Consider the following 25,571-nt stretch of genomic DNA (forward strand, 5'->3'; position numbering starts at 1 on the left):
TATTATTTCAGAAATACATTTCATAAGGCTGTATCTGCCATAGATAGTGAATCTTCTGATGGATTGGGCAAAGTAAGATGAAAATAATTACATGTACAATAGCATCTAAAAGAATAAAATACCTAGGAATAAATGTAACCAAGAAGATGAAAGCTTTGTACACTGAAAACTATTAATACAAAATACTTTTGAAATAAATTAAGGAAGACCTAAATAGATGAAAAGATATCCTGTGCTCATGGATTGGAAGACTTAATATTGTTAAGATGGCCGTACTTTCCAAATTGATCTATAGATTCAGTGCAAGCCCTATGAAAGTTCCAGCTTCCTTTTTTTTGCAGAAATTGACAGCTGATCATATAATTCATATGAAAATGCAAGGTACCCAGAATAACCAAGACAATCTTGAAAAGAATAAAGTTGGAGAGCTTGCATTTCCTGATTTCAAATCTCACTATAAAACTATAGTAATCAAGGCAGTATGGAACTGACCAAAGAACAGACTTACTGATTAGTGGAATAGAGTTGAGTGTGTAGAAATAATTTCTCACATTTATGGTCAACTAATTTTTAGCAAGGATCACAAGACAATGTAATGTATTTTCAACAAATAAAGCTGACACAACTGGATACCTACATACAAAATAATGAGGTTGGATCCCTACCTCACACCATACACAAAACTCAAAATGGATCATAGACCTGAATTTAAGAGCTAAAACAATAAAATTCTTAGAATAAAACATAAGTGTAAATCTTTATGATGTTGCATTAGGCATTGGTTTTTTACATATGACACCAAAAACACAACCAACAAAAGAAAAAAATAGACACATTAGAATTTATCAAAGTGAGCTGGGCATAGTGGCTCACACCTGTAATCCCAGCACTTTGGGAGGCTGAGGTGGGCGGATCACCTGAGGTCGGGAGTTCGAGACCAGCCTGACTAACATGGAGAAACCCCATCGCTACTAAAAATACAAAATTAGCCGGGCATGGTGGCGCATGCCTGTAATCCCAGCTACTCGGGAGGCTGAGGCAGGAGAATCGCTTGAACCAGGGCAGCAGAGGTTGCAGTGAGCTGACATTGTGCCACTGCACTCCAACCTAGGCAATAGAGTGAGACTCCGTCTCAAAAAAAAAAAAAAAAAAAAGAAATGGCCAATATACATGTGAAATGCTTAATATCAGTAGTCATTAGGGAAATGTGAATCAAAACTATAAGATACCACTTCACAGTTACTAAGATGACCATCTAGGGTTGCTCACCAACTTTGTAGTCATCCATTCATCATACCAGTTACCACTGATCAGAGAAAGGTCTTGAAAAGTCCACTGAGTTTGCAGTTTGGCACTTAAAAACTGATAATGTCATCATCAGCTGATGGCACTGCACAGATGGCTCAACACTTTGCAATTACTTAAGACATGTAATTAACCACAGGTAAGTTTTCAATATATTATGTGGTGCCAGTATGTAATGTGGTATGAGTATTTAATAATGGAGAAAGATTAGTCTCTATTTAGCATATGAAAAGAATATACCTTTCTTTCAGCTGGAACTACCATCTTCCAGTAATTTACCAAAATAACAAACATAAAGGGAAAGAGGAAAGACTTCTGATATACGTTCTCTGGGTTTCTTAGAAAACATGGAATTGTTCCTTTGGCCACAGACATGCAATTCTACAAGAAAGATGATATTGTAGATATCAAAGGAATGGGTACTGTTCAAAAAGAAATGTCCACAAATGTTACCATGGCAAAATTGGAAGACTGCAAGCATGCTATTAGCATTGTTGTACACAAACAAGGGCAAGTTTTTTTTGTTTTTTTTTTTTTTTTTTTTTTTTTTTGAGACGGAGTCTCGCTTTGTTGCCCTGGCTGGAGTGCAATGGCGCGATCTTGGCTCACTGCAACCTTCATCTCCCGGGTTCAAGTGATTCTCCTACTTCAGCCTCCCAAGTAGCTGGGATTACAGGCACCCACCACCACACCTGGCAATTTTTTTCTATTTTTAGTAGAGATGGGGTTTTGCCATATAGGCCAAACTGGTCTCAAACTCCTAACCTGAAGTGATCCACCCGCTTTGGCCTCCCAGAGTGCTGGGATTACAGGCATGAGCCACTGCGAAGGGCAAGATTCTTGCCAAGAGAATTAATATGTGAATTGAGCATATTTTTTAAGCACTCTTAAGAACTGAGGTAGCTTCATGAAATGCATGAAGGAAAATGATCAGAAAAATAAGCCAAAGAGAAAGGTTTCTGGGTTCAGCTGAAGCACCAGCCTGCTCTATCCAGAGACGCATACTTTATAAGAACCAGTGGAAAGATGCCTGAGCTACTGGAACCTATTCCCTGTGAATTCATGGCATAATAGGTGTTTAAAAAACAAACAAAAAACAAAAACCCTCTGGAAATAAAAATAAGGGGGGAGGTATAGGTTTTAAGGATTTCTAATTAATAATGAAATCTAACAAAATTAAGAGTAGATATTGAAAGAATTTACTAGTTTTATAAATTTCATTTAAGATGTAACAGAATATAACTTGATTGTATTTGTTATGCCTTGAACAACAAAATTAAGAAGTATAGTTGTGGAGGAAAGGAAAAACAACATTGTCCAGTGATCAGGAAGTAGCTACTGATCCAGTTTTCTGGATTTTATTTCTGGCAAATAAAAATGGTGGTTACTTCCCATTTTTAGCCTAAAGGTAGAAAATTGATACCCATACTTTTAATTATTGCAAAAGTCCTGAAGAAGATAATTATATTCTTTGTACTTTTTTAGACAGTAGGAGTCCAGTTGCAGGGCTGAATTATAGAGGGTTACTGTAGAACACTTATGTCTTGGAAAGTAGGGGCCACTCATTTAATTGAATTTTCTTATGAAACTCTTAGAAAGTAGGTGACACTCATTTACTTGAATTTTCTTAGGAACCAGATAAATATGTAAATTAACATTATCAAACAGTATGAAGAACAGTATCATTTATCAGAGAGCTATATAATTCATGTATTTCTTTTTGTATGCAAGTAAATGAATATTTTAACTGTAATTTCTATAGGGATAGGAATACTGAAAACTGTAGACCAACTAAAAATAGTTGTCAGAGGGCAGAGATAGGCACCTGTTAGAGTTAGAAATGAATGCTATATGAGATAAAGATGAAGTAATGTGCAGGTTTTAGAGATAAAATACAGGAAATGTAGCCAGGATAAAATTACACATCTAAAATGCAGTCTGTACAATGAAGTCATTGCAGTTGTGTCTAGATAGATTCACAGTTTCTATACTGACCTTTGTTAGAAATAGTTCATTAAGACTAAGCTTTCTTCTCCCTGACCTAGGTTACATATACAGCAAGGTGACAGAGGCTCATTCGGAGACAAAGACTGAATTGTAGGAACCAAGTGTTTTTAGTACTTCAGCTAGCCAGTTATTAAAGTTTAAAGCAATTCTACAACTGATGTGTGGGAAGAAATGAGATCATGAGATCTTAAAAAATAATCAGAAGTACTATAACTTGAAATTCAGCTTCTAAAATTTTGTATAGAAATAAATAAGTCAGACCTTGAATAATTGACATGGTATATTATAGCGAAGTTGTGGTAGCTTTTTATGCAAGTGATTGCAGAGTGCCTAACTTAAGCTGTAACTTGTTTAAGAAAACAGTTCTTCTCAAAGTATGAATTTGTAATTTAAAAAAACAACAGGAAGAGTTTAATTAATAGATTTTCTTGAGATATTTTAGATGATGCAATATAAACAAATTTATTTTATATGCAGCTTTGAGGAATGTGTTTGATTCATAAACTGACTATACTTTTAGTACTGATGCTTGTAATAATTACACAGGAGAATCCTACTAGACTTTAAGGCAATATGTTATTTTGCTAAATTCTTTTGCTGCATATTGTAAAGGAATTTGTCCATTGTAAATGCTGTGATAAATATTGCAAGTTCAATAGTAAGCACAATTCAGATACTTAAACTAGAATCTTCTTCATTTAAAGATAATTTCTATTCTGGTACAAATTTTGGCAATTAAAGCATGCCAAGAGGAAAATCAGTAAAAAATCTCTCTTTTTATTAGATGAGAGACTTTGTTAGTATCTTGCATTTATATTCTAAAAATGAAGAGATTCAGATTTTTTGATATATTTTAGCTGTTTTGAGGAAGAGGATAATTCTTTACTGCTTGCTTATCTTTTTCTGCTTATTCTAGTAAATAATGTCAATCCCATGACAGTGAAAGTCCCGTAATAGTGAAAAACTTTAGGTCTAAACTAGGATTCAGTAATGACAACAGAATTTCCTAATCTGATTACTAGCTAACCAGTTCTTTAAGACGAATTTGTTTGGAAAATAATTAATCAGCACTATGACAAACACATGACATACTGCTTATACTCACATCTTCTAAATCAAGAAAAGTTGGAACTTAACTCATAAGTAAATGACTTCCTTGTTTTTGTTATTTTGGGAAAAGCCAATGGAGAAAGATAGGTTTTAATACTAAACATGATTTTGGATCCAAATTGTCAAAAATGATACCCAGAATCCAACACAGATGGCCCTTGGGAGATATGTAATGCATTGACATGAGTATCATGCCAGAAGTCAGAAGACATAATTTTTCCTTTCATCTCTACTACTGATAGGTTGTGAATGTTGTATAAGTTAAACCACTTCTTGGAGTCTTGCTTTTCTTGGCTATTAAAGGAGGAGCTCTAGATGATCTTTGAAATCCCTGCCTACATGTAAAGTTTTGTACAGTTTTGTGAATTTTTGAGTTAAGTAATTATTGGCATATTAGAAACTTAGTTGTTACTCTGCTGTTTCTGAAGCATTTTCCTTGATACAGGTGTGTGTGTGTGTGTGTGTGTGTGTGTGTATACATACGCCCACAGATATACACATATATATAACACTTGAGACACACACACACACACACAAAATGAAAGACCAGCAGGAAAAATCAGCTTAGAATCTCACTTCATTTAAAATTTGGTACTTTGTAAATATCTAAAGATTATTATAATACATGGTACTGTAGCTATAATAAGGTTTTAATTTATAATGAAGTACTTTGATAAGTAGTAAATATTTATATAAGACTAGAATTTGCCCTAAGAAACATATATTTGTGTGTATACTACAAACACACTCCTCAAAGCTGTGTGTACACATACACACACTCATATGGATAGATATAGATACAAATTCTGAAATTTAAATGCTCAGGAACATTCAGGACCCTGTCCCTTTTGGAAAACTACTTACCAGTGACTTCTAAGGAAATGTAGTTAATCTGGTAGGCATTATTGTGTTATAACTTCTGGCCACTTTTTTGTATTCTCTGACAAGTTTATATTTGCTCAGGCTCCAGAAATCTGGTTTTGTGGTTGTAACTGTATTATATTGTTGTATCTCATCAGTCACTTTAATAGGCTCCAGTGATCACTGGATGGAGTGAGCCATATACCAGGAGGAAAGAGCACACTGCTCTTACACAAAACAAGGAGCACAGCTTAGCTCATCTAAAATATTTGTCTATAAACAATCTGAAGAGAAAGTAGCTACAGGTCAGTATGTTGGAATCTTTCTTCCTAACCATTTAGACAATAAAAGTAGCTTTTAAATAATGTCCTCACTGCTTTGATAATCTGCCAAGCCCCATTCCTAATTCTAGGACATGTCTACTGTTTATTTTTTTTGCTTGCAGAGTTGCTAAGCGTTGGAAATGAGAGCTGTGCTGACTGGGTCCACTAGATAGTTATGCTGTGTTTTAATTGCAGCCTTCTATGGATTGGCCATTTTCACTTCTCATTGTCCCCCTGTAGCATTTATCATAATGACTATTCAAACCATTTTTTTTTTTTTTTACCCCTCCAAGAGAGTGTGAGGCAAAAGCCAAAGCTCTAGAGGTCATCAAATCATATTGTGGTTTACAGACAGGACCTTAGTTCCTCTAAAATTACGTGATAGAGATGAATGATCTTTAAGATTTCTTCTAGACTAAAAATTTCTGCTATTTGAAGTACCCAATCCCACTTTTTACTCTTAGATCTAGTTTTTGAATCAATGGCTAGGACCCATATCTCCCATCTCCTAGTCTAAAGATATTTCCAGTATACCATTGTGACTCTTCATTTCTCCCTTTGCTGAAAATATGGATGCCTGGTCTGAGCTTTTTCATCTTCTCCTATATTTTCTACCTTTATAACTTCAGCTCAGATTGACTATATACTCCCCCTGCCTTGTGAACTTCTACTCATGTACAGATAGGCATGAACAAGAATAACAAAAGTGTTTATAATAAAAATTAGAAGTAACATGAATTTCTGTTAACAGGGGAATGACTAAATAAATGATGATACATCCATACCATGTAGCAAGTAAAAAGAATGATGTAGATATTCTTTTTACTTGTGTGTATATGTGTATGTGTATATGTGTATGTGGAGAGATTTCCAAGACATATTAAATGAAAATAAGCAAATTGCAAAATGGCATTTCAATATGATCTCATTTATGTTAAAAAATAACAAAGCAAAATCACATACAGTTGGCTCTTGTATCTGTGAACTCCACATCCGTGGATTCAAACGACTATGGATTGAAAATATTTGGGGGGAAAATTGCATCTATGCTAAACATATACAGACTTTTTCCCTGTGTCCTTATTCCCTAAACAATACAATATACAACTATTTACATGGTATTCACATTGTAGTAAGTATTATAAGTAATCTAGAGATGATTTAAGGTATAGAGGAGGATGTACATAGGTTATATGCAAATATTACACCATTTTATATCAGGGACTTCAGCATTTGGGGATTTTGATATCCCCCATTGATACTGAGGGATGATTGTATTTCTATACGTACATGTATGTGTATGTAAATGCATTGAAAAGGCATACCTCAAAAGAGATGTCAAATGGATACACTTTTGTTACTTCTGGGGAAAGGAGTGAGATTCAAGGGGAAACGATCATGTTGATTTTATTGTCATAGTTTCTGTAGTAAGAGTGCATTAATTTGTGAACTTAAAAAAAGATTTTTTTTGAGCCACTTAGTTTACAGTACTTTAAAGTAAGATTTTTAAAAAGGCAATAGGTGTATTCTATTCATACATTTCCACAGATAATAAAGGTGGGAGAGACCTTAGAAGATCATCTAGTAGAGTACTGAAAATCTAAGTCCCTCTAAGTAATATGCTCTACCAGTCTGGTTAATGACAAAGTCAGGATGAGAAACTAGGTTTTCTGATTCACAGACAGAGTTTTTTACACTACCTTCAAGATGCACAGCTAAGATACATAATTTTTCACAAAGCGTTTCCTGATTATCCAAACTGATCTCTCTAAATTCCTATCTCAGATTCACTGTTTGTGTCACTTGTATGAATTTTAACCCATACTACTTTATACTGTTATTTCCTCCCTTTCTACATCATTTATATTCTTGCTAGAGCATATATATTCCATGAGGGCAGAAACTGTAACTTGCTTGTCTTTGTATCTGACACGGTGCCTTGCACTTAGTACTTAAGGTGAATTAGTAAGGAACATTTCTGTAGCAGGCTTTGCACCTTTTGTTAGATTCAGAGAAAAAAGTTGACTTTGGCCAAGTCAAATAAATAGCTGAGTTTTTTTTGTTTTTGTCTTTGCTGGTAAAACCTGCCATGTCGAGATAGAAAATATTCTAGGAAGGCACATAGTGAGATATTTGCTACCCTGCAAATATATTCCCTTTCCAAGGAAAATAGTTTTGTTCTCCACTCCTGCTTCAAAGAGAACAGTTTGTCCCCATAGAATATTCTAGGTAATATGACCCACTTAGGAAATATGTGGTGATTGTGCTTCATAATGGGACCTCTTTGCTAAAGTTGTACCATGAGAAAATGCCTCTTGAGTGCAATGGTTTTACAGATGAAAGTACATTTTTTTTCTGTATTTGAATTGGTACAGCAGACCAAGAAACTCCATTGTGACTTCAAGTTTACTATAATTAGCATAGAAGCTGTGACAGATCTTTTCTGTTATGGAAACCTTTCCTTAGAATTTTTGGAATTTATGCAAGTATCTGGCCCTTGAGGTGTTGTTACCCTGTTCTGTCTAAATAGCTCTATAATTTGATATAGCATCTTTGTAGATTTCAGCTTGCTTTTCGAGATATACCCTTTTCTATGATTTTCATCTGCAGTTGTGTTAATCCTATTTTCCTTCTGATTTGTTTCTTCTCACAGCTATTTAATTTGACATCATTTAAGGCCTGTAGAATTATTTACAGAAATGGAATCTTTCATGGAAGTTTCCATGATCTGCTGGAACAGTGATCTCGGACAGAGCCTTAGGAAGACCCATTCCTTTTTGGAAAGCTAATTGTCTCTCTTAGTTTAGAATTAATAGCTTTAGGAAAATATCTCAGGATGTTCTTAATTTCCATACATGCTGCTAGCTACAGAGATTATTATTGAAGTGGCCAATGGGTTCATCTGGAGCCATTTTTCTGTTACCATAATTTAAAAGTGTGTGTGTGTGTGTGTGTATGAGAGAGATACATATACACATCTTTTTTTCCACAAAGGTATATGAGTTACATATATGTGAGTTCTGAGTTTGATTCATTTGAAGGCTGTGAAGCGATTAGAGATAAGAGGTTATTAAAAAGAAAGTAATTTATAACTATTTTAGTGAGTTTCAAATATGGTATACCAAAACTTGTTCCTGCTGTATTGGGCATTGTATTAGAAATTTTGAAAGTAGTTTTGTTTAGCACATTCTGATTTGCTGTGCTTAGAAGGAAATATATTAGTAATTGATTTTTTTTTTTTGAGATGGAGTCTCGCTCTGTCACCAGGCTGGAGTGCAATGGTGTGATCTTGGCTCACTGCAACTTCCGCCTCCTGGGTTTAAATGATTCTCTTGCCTCAGCCTCCCGAGTTGCTGGGATTACAGGCACCCACCACCATGCCCAGCTAATGTTTATATTTTTCATAGAGACGGGGTTTCACCATGTTGGCCAGGCTGGTCTCAAACTCCTGACCTCGTGATCCGCCTGCCTCAGCCTCCCAAAGTGCTGGGATGAGCCACCACGCCCGTCCTAGTAATTGATTTTTAAATATTCTTGAGATCATAAAATTTTAAATTTCATCCAGATGAAGATTTCTTATGTAGATTAATTTACTCAGGCAAATTCCTGTTAACTTTATCGTATTATTTTCTAGATTTTAACTGGCTTTATAATTTGCCATAATAAAATTCCATTCATTTAAAATTGTAGTCAACAATGTTTTAGTTTAGTATTAGTTAAATGGCATAGAAAAAAATTGATTTTTAAACATTAGCTTGAGGCTAGTGCTGGTTAGTGCTTTATGTTAAAAAATTTTTTTTTTTCAAATGGTGGTCCTCGATGGAGAAATGTTTTCTAGAAATGGTATACAGAACTGTATTCTACTTCTATTTAGGTTTTTTTAGTTCGGATATGAAAAAGCTGGAGCTCAAATATATGTTTGAGTTTGGCACCTTCAATTTGCAAAATGGACACATCTTTCTTGACAGGTGAAGGTTTTGATAGAGCTCTGAGTACGGAGGAGTTAGATGCTAGTACAGGCCCAACATTGGTTAGGAATAAATAATAGTTAAGAATTGTTTATCTTTTAGCAACAGTTTTACTATATTCAATAAAGTACAATTTGGCTCGTCTCTCTGACTCTTCTTCCTCACCCCTTGCACTTTAGATGACATAACAAGGAAATACGTTAAAACTTTAGATTTAGGGTTTGTTTCAAACTTCCTTGATTACTTGATCTTGAAAGTTTAGGATTTGTTTTGAACTTCCTTTGATTATCAATCTAGGGTAATTATGCTAATGTCTCTTAACAGTCTTATATACCCCAAGATGATGTGTTCTGATTTGAAATTTTTGGTGGAAATGGGAGTTCATTTGAAGTGGTATAGTTCCTGACACTGACAGAGGACTTATAAAGATAATTACAAATCAACTGACAAGCACTTATTAGACATTGACTGTGTGCTAGGTAATGGGAATAGGATAAAAGAAGTAGAGGTCCTGAGCCCTGCTCTGGAGGATTATAGTCTAGGTAGAAGACAAAAGATATTATAAGCTCCTATAAGCAGCATATAATTAAGTGCTAAGTTGTATGTGTTTGAGATGGGAGTTGAGGTAAACTCATAGCAGGGGGTTATCACGGGCTGAGGCTAATATGAACTGCTTAGACACGAGTGGTTATTCCTCTGCATGGTTCTCTCTTGGAGTTTGCCGTAATTGGTTTTTATCATGTTTTCAGTATGTTTAAAAGGGCTTTCAGGAGAAATACTACATCTGAGTCTCTTTTGCTCTTTTAATCGTTATAGTTGTCACTTACTCTGGGGTGAAAGTGAACTTGCAGCTTTTCAGCATGGATAAGATAGATATAGGCCTGAGAGTACATTTGGAGAATGTGATACAACCTTCTTATTAATTTATGGTCGCTTTTCTGGTATGTCTCTGATGACAGCTAAAATACAGAGTCTTTTTCTTTTCTTTCATTTTTTTTTTTTTGAGACAGAGTCTCGCTCAGTTGCCCAGGCTGGAATGCAGTGGCATGATCTTGGCTCACTGCAACCTCTGCCTCCCAGGTTCAAGCAGTTCTCCTGCTTCAGCCTCCTGAGTAGCTGGGATTAAGGGCATGTGCCACCATGCCCAGCTAATTTTTTTGTATTTTTAGTAGAGACGGGGTTTCACCATGCTGGCCAGGCTGGTCTCGAACTCCTGACCTCGTGATCCACCCACCTCGGCCTCCCAAAGTGCTGGGATTACAGGTGTGAGCCACCGTGCCCGGCCTAATACAGTGTCATTTTTAATGGCTGTGTTTTCTATGAAGGAGTGTCTACAATGGTTCTCCCTCTTTTTGTGGTGGCAATGTTGGTGAATGCCCAAATGTCTTGTGAAAACAACCAAAAGCCTCAACTGGGACAGATCAATCTATCATTACCTCTGAGTAAATGAGGATACCTGAACATCCAGTTCCTTAGCCCTCCATAATTTCTTAGAGGTCATTCTGTTTTGGAGTACTATGGAAGATGTCAACTTTATTCTAGCAGGCCCTATATGATGAAGAGCCTACTAACTTTTGAGATCATGTATTTCACGTCGTACATTATATTTTATCTGAGTGCTTCTCATCCTTTAATAGAGAACCCCAAGCAAGATGTTTGCATGGGAAATCTTGTGCCTTTTAAAACTTTCTGCCTGCTTTAGTGCATCAACCTGTGATTATTGATTTTTAAAAATTTTAACCCATAACCTATCTCTTATAAGCTTCCCTAAAAACTAAGGTTGATAGGGGATTTTATGCCATTACAGAAAAATGTATGTTTAATAGAATCCTTTATTTTCTGATACTTTTATCCTGAAGTAACTAGAGTAAAACTGACCCTTTAAAATCTAAAATCAAATGAGAAAGATACAGGCTTTCTAATGTTGAAGTGTAATGGCTAAATTAAGATAAGGGAGAAACTTGGAAATTAGGAAAAGGTACACTTAGATTTCTTCATCAGAAATCATAATGACTAAAATGAGGGTGTCTATTCCCTTTGAATCCTAAAAGAGGAATTCTCAAATTAAAAAAGACAGTCTTAATACAATATGTGGTAACTATATGGGGACTTACTACCCTAATAAAAAATAGAAATAAAATCAAACCAAGTTTAGATCAGTTCTTCGATAAAATATTGCTATTGGGCTTTAGTAAGGAGATGTTAGGGGTATGTTTCTGTAATATATTGGTTACTGTCTTGGAGGACAGCCATCATAGTTTTTTCTGAGCCATCTGTTGGTGTCATTGTCAAAAGTGAACTCTTTGGCATTTGGACCATTGATGCAACCAAATATGTCATTTTTCTTTAGAATTGTAATGTTTGTAGGCTTTTTCCATCTTGATTCACTTTATTCCAGCCTGATTCACAATTATTCCTTTACAGAACAGCTTGTATTCGACAAAGCTGTGAAAAAAATCACTCTTCTCTAAATAAGGTTCTTTTTTTGATTAGAAATCCCATCTTTGCAGTTAAAACATTTGTAAACATAACACAATTTAGATAGAGCTGGTTGACTTTTCAAGACTGCTATTTTTATAATGGAAAAGAATTTTTCTTAAAGAAGCAATTTGGTGATGGGGCCCTTAGAATGTCCTTGAAAACAGTTGGAATTTACTGCTAGCATATATTGGGTCAGATGAATGAGGGAGCATGGGTTTGGCTGATTTGCAATGTTCAAGAAATATTGATATTTTTAGAAGACAATACAGAATATATGTTGGGTCTTATTTTCCAAAATGTCAAAGTATCCTTCATATGCCTTTTGTTCTGTGAGATAACAGTTGTTGGTGATCCTGAAAGATGTTTTAGAACTTTCATCCTGCAGTATCTGAAAGGAAATGTAGCCAAGATTGGAAAATTTAACCTCCATACTCTACTGGCTTCTTTAGTTGGAGTAGTGGTCAATATGTTCTTGTTGTTGGAATATACTTAGGCAAGAGAGCCACACAACCTGCCTGATGAACAACTAAAATATTGACTGGCAGTGGTAACAAAATAAAACATGTTCCCCTCCGCCTGTCTCTTCCTTCTTTTCTCAAATCCCTGGAACTGTATAGATTTTTCAGGGCTGTTCTCCTGAGCTATTGATGAAATGAAAATAATAGCACTTGTGTAGCAGTCCTTAGAAAACTGTAATGGTATTGAGCTGAGGCTGGAATCATATAAAATAAATACTAGAGCTTTGATTCCTCTCTCATTTAATCTTTTCCTGGGCTTTTCTAGAGGAGAGTCAAACTAAGATTTAGACAAATATAAATAGAAGCAAGTCACACAGTGTAATGTTGCAACCCAGATATAACTTGAACCCAGTCTTTTACTTGATAAAGAGGAGATAATTGTAATTGTTGTTAATCTATCAAACACCTTTCCCTTTTCAGAAGGGTTTTAAAAAATAAAGTAGTTCCTAAGGCATGTTCACTTTCTATCTACCTAAAAGTGCTCATCTGTAAGTGCCCTACTATATATAACACTGAGAAAATTTCTGCCTTATCAGAGGAGGGCATGCCCAGGATTGGTGCCAGGTGTTGTGTTATGCTAGGCTGCCTCCAAAAGTTACTCTCAAAAACTACTCTTCAGTTGGGCCCTTTGTGGTCAGGAAAAAAAAAAAAAGTGATACAGTATAATGAAAGAGAGGTCAAAACAGTTAAGTAATTTAGAAATAAAAAGACATACCAAAACATTGATTCTCTATTATTATCAGGGACTATGGTGTATTTTAAATTCTGTAAATTTTATTTTTCCAGAGGTTGCAAATGGCCTGTAAATGCTTCAGTTATTAACAACAACAACAACACATACACACATACACACTGGCCAACAATTCCTCTTTGTTACCCTTTTTCTACCGCAAATTTTATCTCCTCCTCACCAAAAAACAAACTGCATTTTGATTTTGAGAAAATTGTTCTAAAATGGGACTTTAAAAATAATTCCTGGCTGGCTTGACTGGATTGGCAGATGTCCAGCAATGCCAAACCATTTGCCATCTGCCAGTAGTAAGCATGGTTACCACTTTTAATCGTTTAGCTCTCTATTTCAGGTTGCTCATATTCAGTACAAATTATGAATATTCGCCTTCCAGGGATGAATTAATTCTTGGGCCAGATTGTTCCTGTTCCATTTAATAAAATGTCTTTCCTCCTATATGAATATTCCCCTTAAACTGAGCTATTATACAACTCACATCTTATTAGTAGGGCCACTTTTAAAGGTGCTTTGCTATTTTCATTTTATGCTTCTAGATGAACAGCTATATTACAAAGCATTCTTTAAATGTGCTGTTTTGTGCTATGTAAGATCACCATTTTAATTAGAGATCAGTAACAGTATTTCGTCATTTCCCTCTTCCATCCTGGACAATAATTTGATATAATAAAGCAATTACACTGGGCTCTGGGTGGGAATAGAGCTGTGAGAGTTAGACTTAAACTTTTGTAGAAGACTTAATTCTTGCATTTTGTATATAAAATTAGGTCAGTGTCTTGTAGAACATTATCACTGTGTCTCAGATCTCACTTGCCAGCACGTAGGAAGTTTGTTTTGGTTTCAAAATGTACTTTGCCCCATGGTGGCTGGCAGGGTACAATACTATTGACATCACTGTGTTTCAAATAGAAAGTTAACAAGTAGCTACTGTTGTGATTGCAGATTGCCTTCCCAGTCCCTGTGAGAGAATGCTTTTTCTTTTGGACAGCAACACTTCTCAGCCCCTTGGTACCATTAAATCAGCCAATGGGGGCTGCCAGAATAGAGATGAACACCAACAAAAGGCCAAAGAGTAGAAAAACTGTTAATAAGGCAAAAATCTTTAATCAGTTTCCAAATTGATGTGAAAGATAATTAAAAAATATTCTCTCCCATCGATGGCTAAATTTTGACAGTAGTCCAGGTTCAGAGCCTGATCTCTCTAGAGAGGAGTATCCCTTCCCTCTACCCAGACCCCTGGAAAGTTGCCAAAGGAAAATAAGCTATTTTGTATTTAGAACAAATTGCCACTGTTTTCTCCAGTGATGTAGCCCTATTTCCCAGACTTTGAAACTTGGAATACAGAAAGTTCTTGTGTGACCAAAGAAGAAATATGGTGAATGAATGATCAAGTTTTTCTTTTTAACTAAATCCTTATAAACAGATAAGAGAGGGGAAGTATGCATAGAAACTAAATTTAGCACAGAATGGATGTCAAGTGAGCAATTTCTGTTAAATCACTTTGGAGATTGGGTTCCTTGTGGGAGTTCCAGTGAAGAACAAATGCCTCTGGAACAAGATTTAATTATTATTTTTTTTCAAATGAGGCTGTCAAAAATGAAGTCTTCCTTAGACATGAATGCAGGATAATTAAAAAAAATAGTTGTTTATATGTTCTGCACTATAGTCTTCAACTTAGCAAGCAGTCCATGGATCTGGTAAGCATACACTAGTTTCTCATTTATTACATGGGATTAAGAACTGTTGATTTAATTTTTTTCTTCTTTGCATTGTGGAATATTGCTTTTTAGACTTTCCCTTCTCATACCTTGGTTTTCTTAGCTGTTTCTTTTGTTTTCCTAGTCCTAGGCCCCTTTCACTGTAAATACTTTGATAAAGTCATTCTGTTGTAAAAGCTGCAGTTCTTAAACCCTTTGCTTCACTATTAAAAAAGGTGTTGGCTGGTTGCGGTGGCTCATGCCTATAATCCTAGCACTTTGGGAGGCCAAGGCGGGCAGATTGCCTGAGCTCAGGAGTCCGAAACCACCCTGGGCAATATGGTGAAACCCTGTCTCTAGTAAAATAAAATAAAAAAAAATTAGCCAGGCTTGGTGGCACATGCCTGTAATCCCGGCTACTCAGGAGGCTGAGGCAGGAGAATTGCTTGAGCCCGGGAGGCGGAGGTTGCAGTGAGCCGAGATCGCGCCACTGCACTCCAGCTTGGGCAACAGAGTGAAACTACGTCTCAAAAAAAAAAAAAAAGTGTTGACTCTCATCAAGAGTTAGGTTGGAGACTGTTGGTTACTCTACATGTAGACATCTTTGGTGATATGCACCTTATTAACATTTGCTGGTGACTTCAGCTGCACCAGAAAAAAAAAAAGGTTAAGAGTTCTGGCATTCATAAATAGATCTCTCACAAATGCTGGCCTGGCATCTGATTATACTGTTTGGAGGTCCTAGTATTGATTGTTACCTCAACTTTGGTGAGTTAGAGAGTCCCAGAAACATCCACTAGAAGTATTACATCTCTCCTCCCCACTGTGTGCCAGTCATTCTGTTTATTTGAAAAACAGAAATGACTAAAAGTATGGATTCACTCTCAATTGAAATACAGTGTGATTAGTATGAAATCAAGTATCATCTGAGGAAGGAGTATGGCAAGGATGATATTGTGGAAGAAATTGTTTGGCCATGGCCTGAAAATGAGTTAGATGCCCACCAGGTGGACATTTGGAGAGAATGCATTCCAGGTAGAGATATTGGCAAGTATAAAAGCACATTTGGTTATGGAAGAGGTTTGCAAGGGTATGAGTTATGGGAAATGACGCTGGAAAGGTGGTAGGCAGAGGACTAAATTATAGTCTTCAAACAGGTAAAGATTATACTACTGACAACTTGAAAAATCGTTATAGCATTTAGCTCAGTGGTATAGTAAGGCACTATTGTTTACTGATGATAATTGTTATTGACTGAGTGGCACTTCATGTTCTTCATATTTCTGAGTTGTAAAGACTAAATGACATTTCAGCCTATGTGGTATCTGTGTAGTTTGAGAAAGAATATGTGACTATTTTGTTATCATTAATTTACATCTCCCTTTCCTCTCTCTTCCATATCTTCTCTCCCTTCTCCCCTGTCCCTTCTTTTTCCCTCTCCAAACCTTTGAGAGACATAATCCCAGCCATGAGTCAAAAATGATGTTCCAAAGTCCATAGTGATGTGTTGTGATTTGCTCTAGCAGTTTGAACATAGATTCCTGGAGGTCCTGGGATGTAGTACAGGTTGAGCATCCCAAGTCCACAAATCTGAAATGCTCCAAAATCTGAAACATTTTGAGTGTCAACATGACTCTCAACAGAAATGCTCATTGGAGCATATCAGATTTAGGATTTTTGGATTTGGGATGCTCAGCTGAGTATAATGTAAATATTCCAAAATCTGAAAAAATGAGAAATCCAAAACATTTCTGGTCCTAAGCATTTCACATAAGGAATACTCAACCTGTCTGAAATAATATGAAATTTGAAGTCTTCTTTTAAAAACACGTTTTGCATTATCTGTGTTTGTTTTTATATAGAATATTTTTCTTCCAAATTTTTGAAAAAATTATGACTTCTGGAAAGGATAGTATAACCCTGTGGCTTCAAATATCCTCTGGCTCAGTGTTGAATACCTCTAGAGGTATATATAGCCTATGCTAAGAACTATTTATATTTTATTGAAAGAAAGTGGTTTTAAAAAGTCTCCCAAGAATAAGTAACATGCATCTCAACCATTTTAATTCTTATTTGTATACAGATAAGCCCTTTCATGCTGAGGCTGACAATGTGACAGAATAATTTATATTATTATATTATATATATAATTTGTAGAATTTGCAGCTTTATTATACCACTTGTTAATATTTCTATTTGATTATTTTATAAGATACCAATTAAGAAGACTATTTAAGTGAAAGCTGCTTCTTTTTGAAAAGTGAGAAGAGAGTCCCAGCTATTTTCCTAAGTTTTTATTTCTGTCATCATTGAGTCCCATGACTACCACAATCAGATCTGACACTAGGGACCTGCCACTTGCCACGTTACTACCTGGGAGTTAACAGTCTGTTTATTTTCTGTGAAGTAGATAATATATGAGTTGTAGGTGAAACATACGATTATCAAATGCCATTTTGTAGAAATAGCTTGTTTAGCTTTTGTTTTTTTTTGTGAGATGGAGTCTCGCTCTGTCACCCTGGCTCGAGTGCAGTGATGCGATCTCGGCTCACTGCAACCTCCGCCTCCCAGGTTCAAGTGACTCTCCTGCTTCGGCCTCCCAAAGTAGCTGGGACTACAGGCATGTGCCACCACACCTGGCTAATTTTTTGTGTTTTTAGTAGAGACGGGGTTTCACCGTGTTAGCCACAATGGTCTCGATCTCCTGACCTCATAATCCGCCCGCCTCGGCCTCCCAAAGTGCTGAGATTCAGGCATGAGCCACTGTGCCTGGCCTTTGTTCAGCTTTCTTATTTCATGAACCGAATAAGCTGAACAGCAGAATATGATCATACATGTTTTAGTAAATAAAACTCATGAACCACAATATGCTTTTGATATATCAGGATCCATTTTTAATGTCATTTTTCATTAGGAAAACAGGCAGGCAGGGTTTTTTGGGGGTATAAATTTGGGTTTTCAGAAGATTCTTAACACATTAAGTTTTAGAGACACTTTGGTATATAGAATGTATAGGAAAAGTAGCTAGCTGCTGTCACGTGCAGGAGTGTGTGTTGGGAGTTGAGAAACCTGGCCACAAGCCACTGCAGCTTTGAAGAATGTGGCTCATGAGAGGACTCATAGTTCATTATGTAACATTCAGCAGAGAGGAAAATATAAGCACTGTCTCCATCACTTGACTTGCTTTCCATTTTGATTTAGTTATCTGGTAAAGTCTAGGTATCCTATAGTGGAAGAATGAAAGACAAGCAGGTTCCAATGAAGGACCATGCCTCCAAAGGCATCAGCCAGTGGATCGTTTGTGGGGCCAGGCAGGGGTTAGATCTATTATTGTTGGACAGGGGTATTAGAGTTTTGAAAGACTACTTGAAAAACATAATCAAATGATACTTGGAGTTTGCTTCCGAAAGGGTATTCTTTCCTCTCTCTTGCCACAACAGTGTGCGCTTCCTATTATAGTTGATATACCTGTACTTTAAAATAGCACAGCTACTAGTAGAGGCCATTTTATACCAAAATCATTTCCCTTCATGTTCTGTGGTACATCAGCTTGGCAGTAGAGGTTATAGAGTTTGAAATCAAAAGGAGCATTGGTTCCTTCAGGGAAAAATGATACCAATCTACCAAAATAAAAGCCAAACAGACTCTGATTGTTCTTTATCCCACAAGGGGCTTGCCCTTTTTGAAGGTGTGGTTAATTTTGATAGGACTCTTCTCTCTAACAGGGTTAGTGGCTGGGAATTACCTTTTCCCCTGGGCAAAACCCACTTTAAAATCTCATTTTAAAACAGAACTCAAAGTGTCTTTGAAAATAAAAGTATTTTGGGAACTCTTCATTGTGTAACCCCGTCCTTCTCAGCAAGGGGACTCCAGTTTTCTCACAGGGCACTTCCTGCTGCAGTACCTAATTCTAACTTTGTTTTACTGTAACTCATGCTAAAATAGGAAAGGTTTCAGCTTTACAGTTTTTATTAGCTGTTCATGTGTTTTTAAAAAGTATGTGTTAAATAAAAGTAAATGTCCACCAAGGAGCTAAATTTTTAAAAATCAGTTTCCATTAAGTCTAGTTCTATAAATGTTTCAGTACCAGGTTTTTTCTACTTGCTGTTTGTCTAGTGTTCATCATAATATTCAGAACAGCAGCCTTAACTTTCCCCAACCTTCTTCCCCTTCTTTTACTAGAGGTGCAGGACCATGCCTTTCATGAATCGTTATTCTCTGTCAGCTCTTCTCTCCCTTGGAGACTTGAAAAACATCATCATATGATACTTGCAGTTTTTTTCCTCAGTGAATAAGGATTTTTTTTTTTTTTTTTTTTTTTGGTGGAGTCTCGCACTGTCACCCAGGCTAGAGTGCACTGGCGCGATCTCAGCTCACTGCAACCTCTGCCTCCCGGGTTCAAGCGATTCTCCTGCCTCAGCCGCCAGAGTAGCTGGGATTACAGGCACGGACCACCATGCCTGGCTAATTTTTGTATTTTTAGTAGACACAGGGTTTCACCATGTTGGCCAGACTGGTCTCGAACTCCTGACCTCAGAAGATCCACCCACCTCGGCCTCCCAAAGTGCTGGGGTTACAGGCATGAGCTCCCGCACCCAGCCTGTGAATAAGGATTTTCAAATCAAACCAAGCTTTTTTCTTCTATTGCTTGTCCTTTTTCCTTCCCCCAAAGTCTTACAGCACCCATGATTTGGCAGCCTCATACAGGAGGCTCTTGAGCTACCAGTCACATGAGAATGAAGGCAAGAAAAGAAGGGACCAGATGGCATCAAAAGATATGCCTTTCTAGGTCACTGGTGGTTAAGCTTGCAATCTGGTTACCAACAGGGAGACTTATGGGGGAAAGGGTGGAGAGCAGCATCATTGAAAAGGAAGAATAATTTTGCCATACAATTGCTGTTCCAAGAATTTGCAGGAGAGAAAAAAAACTTAGACATTGAGGAGAATGGATTTTTCTGATTTAACTCTTTCCAGTTTACAGTTACAGGGCATCCATTGCTCTTGGAAGGGTACATTTACCTAAGTGGCATCTAAGGACATGTGGTAACTGTGTGCATTATTTGGATGGGACTCTCCCTCTTGGTCAGCTGCTGTTCTTCAGCTGCCATTAACCATTTGTTATTCTACTCTCCAAATGCCTGTTTCATTTAAATACAAAAACTTAAGGAAATGACATTTATCTTCCACAGGTACACACCTCTGTCCACAAGAGCAGAGGAAATAATTCACTGTTCATCTTTCATATTAATATCGATTTTGGAGGACTGTATTTACAAAATATGAAGAATGGCATCACTGGCCTTTGTGAGATATCGCAGGGTATATTTTCTTGGTGTAAGCTGTATCTCAGAGCAGATGAATAATTATTTGACAATAAAATGTTCAGTAGTGGCTAAAAAAAATATCTTTTAGAGCATTCTGCCTTCCCTGTTCATTTAGGCATTTTTCAAACTTTGGTCTGGGTACCTCCTGATTTGTCAGTGCATTGCAGATCCTCAGACAGCTGAAACTGGCTGATTATTTCCATATAGAATTCCAGCTCAGTTGTTTTCCCTTGAAGGAGAGAAAATAAGGCATTTAAAATTTTATGTTTAAATTTGGTCCCAGTCTATAAATTTAGGTCCTTTACTTTTTAAATTACCTAGAAAATCCTCGCTTTTTCATACACAAATTCTATATTATTCAAGTCCAAAGTCAAATTTGAACCTCTTTTACAGGTCTACCTCCTCCAATTACAATCTCTCCATTTATTCAGGTTTTTTCAATTTTATGTTTAAACTTGGTCCCAATCCATAAATTTAGGTCCTTTACTTTTAAAATTACCTAGCAAATCCTCACTTTTTCATAGACAAATTCAATATTCTTTAAGTCCAAAGTCAGATTTCAACCTCTTTTACAAGTCTCCCTCCTCTGATTACAATCTCTCCATTTATTCAGATTCTGTTGTCCTTGATATCTGTATGACTCATTCAGTATGGACCAAATGAAACAAAGCAATATGTTTCTTTCTGTAGTCTTGAGTGTAAACTCTTAAAGTTAACATTTTTTTTTTTACTTTTCCTTCTCAAGCAAGTGTCTGGAACAGTGCTGAGTATGTAAAATCCATGTAATAAGTACATGGAATGATTAAAGAGAGAAAAAATTTTAATATGTTAGTTATTTTCATTTTAGGTTTTAGCAAGTATCACAAAATGGAAAATAGACTCACCTTTCTTTTCCTTGATGTGAAAGTTTACGGAATCATTTTGATTTTCCTTTCTTTCTTTTCTTTTTTTTTTTTTTTTTCTTCCTGAGGCAGAGTTTCACTCTGTGGCGCAGGTAGAATGCAGTGGCGCCATCTCGGCTCACTGCAACCTCCACCTGCTGGGTTCAAGCGATTGTTGTGCCTCAGCCTCCCGAGTAGCTGGGATTACAGGCGTGCACCACCATGCACAGCTAACTTTTATATTTTTAGTAGAGATGAGGTTTTACTGTGTTGGCCAGGCTGGTCTTGAACTCTTGGCCTCAGTCTGCCCACCTTGGCCTCCCAAAGTGCTGGGATTATAGGCGTGAGCCACCATGCCCAGCCCATTTTAAGTTTCTTAAAAACTAAAAAATAAAAGATAATTCTTACATATACTGAAGTTTTGGAGTTAATTTGAACAAAATTGACAAGGTATTCTTGCGGTAATGTGCTTGTTAACTTTACTAGTTGCTTTGTTGAGTTTTTTAGAAGACTGAATTTAAAGCAGGAATGTCTATTAGTGTAGCTGCCAGTCTTTGTTTCCACGCTCCAGTCATATTATATGAGTGCAGTTGTTATCATATGCCATAATAATCTTAAGAGTTTAAAGGCACTTTTTACTCTGGTGTTTTGTTGTTGTTGCTGTTTGTTTACCTTTTTTGGTCTGCTGAGCAAGAGCACTGTGGTCACATGAGAATCCTCACCTAAGAAATTTTCCAGTTAAAAATGAAAATTTTGTTAAAGGTTCTATGCATTTGGGTAGTACAGCAGGGGAGGAAAGTGACTTTGAAGTTGTTAAATATCATTAAGGAGAATCCATTGATACACCTTTGATTTAGGGATTCCTTTATCCACACCAGTTACGTCAGGTTTCAGCCTGGACCCAATTATTAGACCTGAGGTACTGAACTCAATAAAGAAATTTGAAATGGAAATACTGTCAGACCTTTAACTATAGTTAGGTTAGTAGGTGCTAAAAGAATCTTAATTCATTAGCCAAACCTCTGACCTCACTACCCTTAATCATCCTTGCTTGTCATGACATAATTGGCTGCTTATCGCCTTCTCCTACCTCTCTTTTCAAATTGCTAGCCTTTGAGAATTTCACTTGACATTATTTTTTGTCTATTAAGACAGAGAAAGCGCATAGTTTGGTGTGTGAATTAGCAAAACCATTTTAGTCCTCTTTCAGAAGAGAATGGAGGGTGTGTGTTTTGTTCTTGATGCAGTTAAGACAGTTACCAAAAGTTCAATTATAGGTCTTTAAGGACTAGGGGTAAACTGTGAACGTATTTGTGGATTTTCTTTTCAGATATGCTGTTAACTGCTGAATTACCTTACCCCTTATGAAACACAGGACCAAAGATGTGGACTAGTATTGTTTTAGGATGAAGTTAAATACTCAGAACTCTCTCATCACCATGATCATAGTTCTTTTAGGGCACAGGGAAGGTAAATCCATGAGGTTCTCTGCTAGCATTTCTAGGAGAAATTTCCCTCAACTTTCCCACAGGAAGGATAGATTACAGAATGCAGTGACTTTCAGTAAGTAATTTTTGTCACCTGTTGTCCTTGTGGATTGGAGGCAGGTAGAGAGACGAGAGAGGAAGAGAAAAAAGAAATAAAAATTAAGCTAACGAGCTAGCACACTTAGATAGGAAGCAGGGGATTATTTTATGGGTTATTTCTGTGGCTAGAATTGACCACAGGGCATATATTTTGTCTAACCCTACCCTAGCTGGTCACAGAATTTTGCTGTTTCTGTTGTATTGGAGTATAAGAAATCAACATTTTTATAAGTGAAAAGTGGTTGAATATCAGAAATTTCATATGGTTCAAACTAATATATAACAACATGTAACACTGTAGGATGGCTACAGTTGTAGAGAGGTAGGGTGTGTGTGTGTGTGCGTGTGCGCATGCCCACAGACACGCGTGCAAGCAAGTAAAAGGTGGGAGGGGGGAAATAGAAACTTGTGAGCATTTTATACTCCCTTGGGGTACCATAGCTGAAAACCTCTCCTCTCGCCTGTGGTTTTAGTTATTCAAGATCAAATACAATTGTCCTGGTATGTTTTCACACTTCCATATTAATACAGTTGAGACAGTTTATGGGGTGAGTTAAAAAATAAACCATCTTGACAGAGATTACCATTGGGGATAATAATCTAAAGTGAGTGTTGTCTAAAGAGTACAACAGAAATAGCAGAGACTGAAATGCGGCCACCCCTACATTCTTTGACAGTGGAGAATTAGGGGTGTAACATCTATCCTATAGGCTGAATAAATGCAAATTATTGTTTATCTTAAAATAGGTTTTATGATATTTCTAGTGAAATAACCAGACTGTGCTGATTTGACTTTTTGTCTTTCTTAGACGAGCTCATCTGCGCCTTTGTTTAGAACGCTTAAAAGTTCTGATTCCACTAGGACCGGACTGCACCCGGCACACAACACTTGGTTTGCTCAACAAAGCCAAAGCACACATCAAGGTGAGAATTTTTACTTTCAGATTTGCACAATTCCCTCAGTTCTGGTTTAATTATTGGCACTGATTCCTATTCATATACATCAGCTAGTTCACCATGCCCTCCTTAATAACTGACCTCAAGAGAAGTCTTTCTAAAAACTTACCAGCTAATCTGATGGGAACAACATAACCTGATTAAACTAAATTGTTTTGACAGCGTGGCCATTTGAAGAACTGAGAACACTAGGAAAATAACAATTACCCTCTTCATACTCAGAAGGAAGGCAGTTGTGCCCTCTGGTGGAGATGACTTCATTTGGCTGTGTCCTTCAGTATTTTTCCATCAAATACCATACTAGAGGAAGTTTCTCCGTGGAGATTACTTTACAGACTTTTAGAAGTCCATCTTGTTCAAGTAACATAGCATTCATTACATACACACAAAAGTAAAGACAAAACTATTTTTTATTTTTAAAAATATGTATTTATATGCATTCTCATTTTGGAGGCTTTAAAATGTATTTATATATTTTTATATACACTCACACATGTATATTCATTCATGTTTTCTCTGCTAAAGGAGGAATCAGTTTTATTGTTTGTACTGGACTATATACAAATGTAAAAATCATTTCATCATTTCAGAAACTTGAAGAAGCTGAAAGAAAAAGCCAGCACCAACTCGAGAATTTGGAACGAGAACAGAGATTTTTAAAGTGGCGACTGGAACAGCTGCAGGGTCCTCAGGAGATGGAACGAATACGAATGGACAGCATTGGATCAACTATTTCTTCAGATCGTTCTGATTCAGAGCGAGGTAGGCAGCTTGCCTCTTCTCTAATGAAATACTAAACATCTCTTTATCTGGATTTAGGGAAGGTATGTTGGGAGGCGCTGTATTTGCTTTCTTTCTAGCCAACAGAGTAACATTGTAGGTTTTATGCAATCATAATATTGTCTAGCAGTGCCAGTGTGGACTATAAAACTTTTTGTTTTGTTTTTTCCTTGAAAAAAATATATTTATATATTTATATTATAAATTATATAATGTCCCTCAATTTAGGTTTGTCTGATGTTTTCAAATGATTAGATTGAGGGTATACAGTTGGGGTAAGGAATATCACAGAAATGATGTTGTGCCCGGTGGCTCATGCCTGTAATCCCAGCACTCTGGGAGGCCAAGGCGGGCAGATCACAAGGTCAGGAGATGGAGGCCATCCTGGCTAACATGGTAAAATCCCGTCTCTACTAAAAATACAAAAAATTAGACAGGCGTGGTGGCAGGTGCCTGTAGTCCTAGCTACTCGGGAGGCTGAGGCAGGAGAACGGCGTGAACCCGGGAGGCGGAGCTTGCAGTGAGCCAAGATCATGCCACTGCACTCCAGCCTGGGCAACAGAGTGAGGTTCCGTCTCAAAAAAAAAAAAAAAAGAAAAGAAATGATGTTGTGCCTTTCTCAATCCATTGTGTTAGGAAGATACATGATGTCGAAGTTTTTACTACTGGTGATGTGAATTTTTATATGTAGATTTTAAAGTACAACACCCTTTATTTCTCTTTCCATCTATCCTAGAATATTTATCTTTGACAGAGTTAAAGAACAGAAGTCAACCAAAAAAGAATGGTTTGAATTTTACTGATTGTTCTTCCCAAAGCTTCCACCACATCAGGCTTCATATCACATTAAAAGATCCCAGAGGTGAACACTGGTGATTTGAAGTCTTACATTTGGAGAAAAGAGCTCATGAGCTCTTTAGGATTCTAAAACATGAGACAAGTGACAGAGTTTTTTTGTTTGTTTGTTTTTAGGACTCTGATTTTGTTTTTTGTTTTTGACTTTTTTAAGTGGAAATTTTCAAACA

General features: G+C 36.6%; 1 protein-coding gene across 12 annotated transcripts in view; it reads left to right on the forward strand.

The window, feature by feature from the left end:
• MXI1 (MAX interactor 1, dimerization protein) overlaps positions 1-25,571 on the forward strand; it is an 82,010-nt gene that overhangs the window by 50,228 nt on the left and 6,211 nt on the right. For all 12 annotated transcript variants that reach the window (XM_063710485.1, XM_055352113.2, XM_004050084.5 and 9 more), the window contains exons 4-5: positions 23,619-23,733; positions 24,357-24,528. In XM_063710485.1, the coding sequence (XP_063566555.1) occupies positions 23,619-23,733; positions 24,357-24,528 (287 nt within the window). The remainder of the gene's footprint in view (positions 1-23,618; positions 23,734-24,356; positions 24,529-25,571) is intronic.

Source organism: Gorilla gorilla, chromosome 8 (genome assembly GCF_029281585.2).
Source record: "Gorilla gorilla gorilla isolate KB3781 chromosome 8, NHGRI_mGorGor1-v2.1_pri, whole genome shotgun sequence".
Lineage (NCBI taxonomy): Eukaryota > Metazoa > Chordata > Mammalia > Primates > Hominidae > Gorilla > Gorilla gorilla.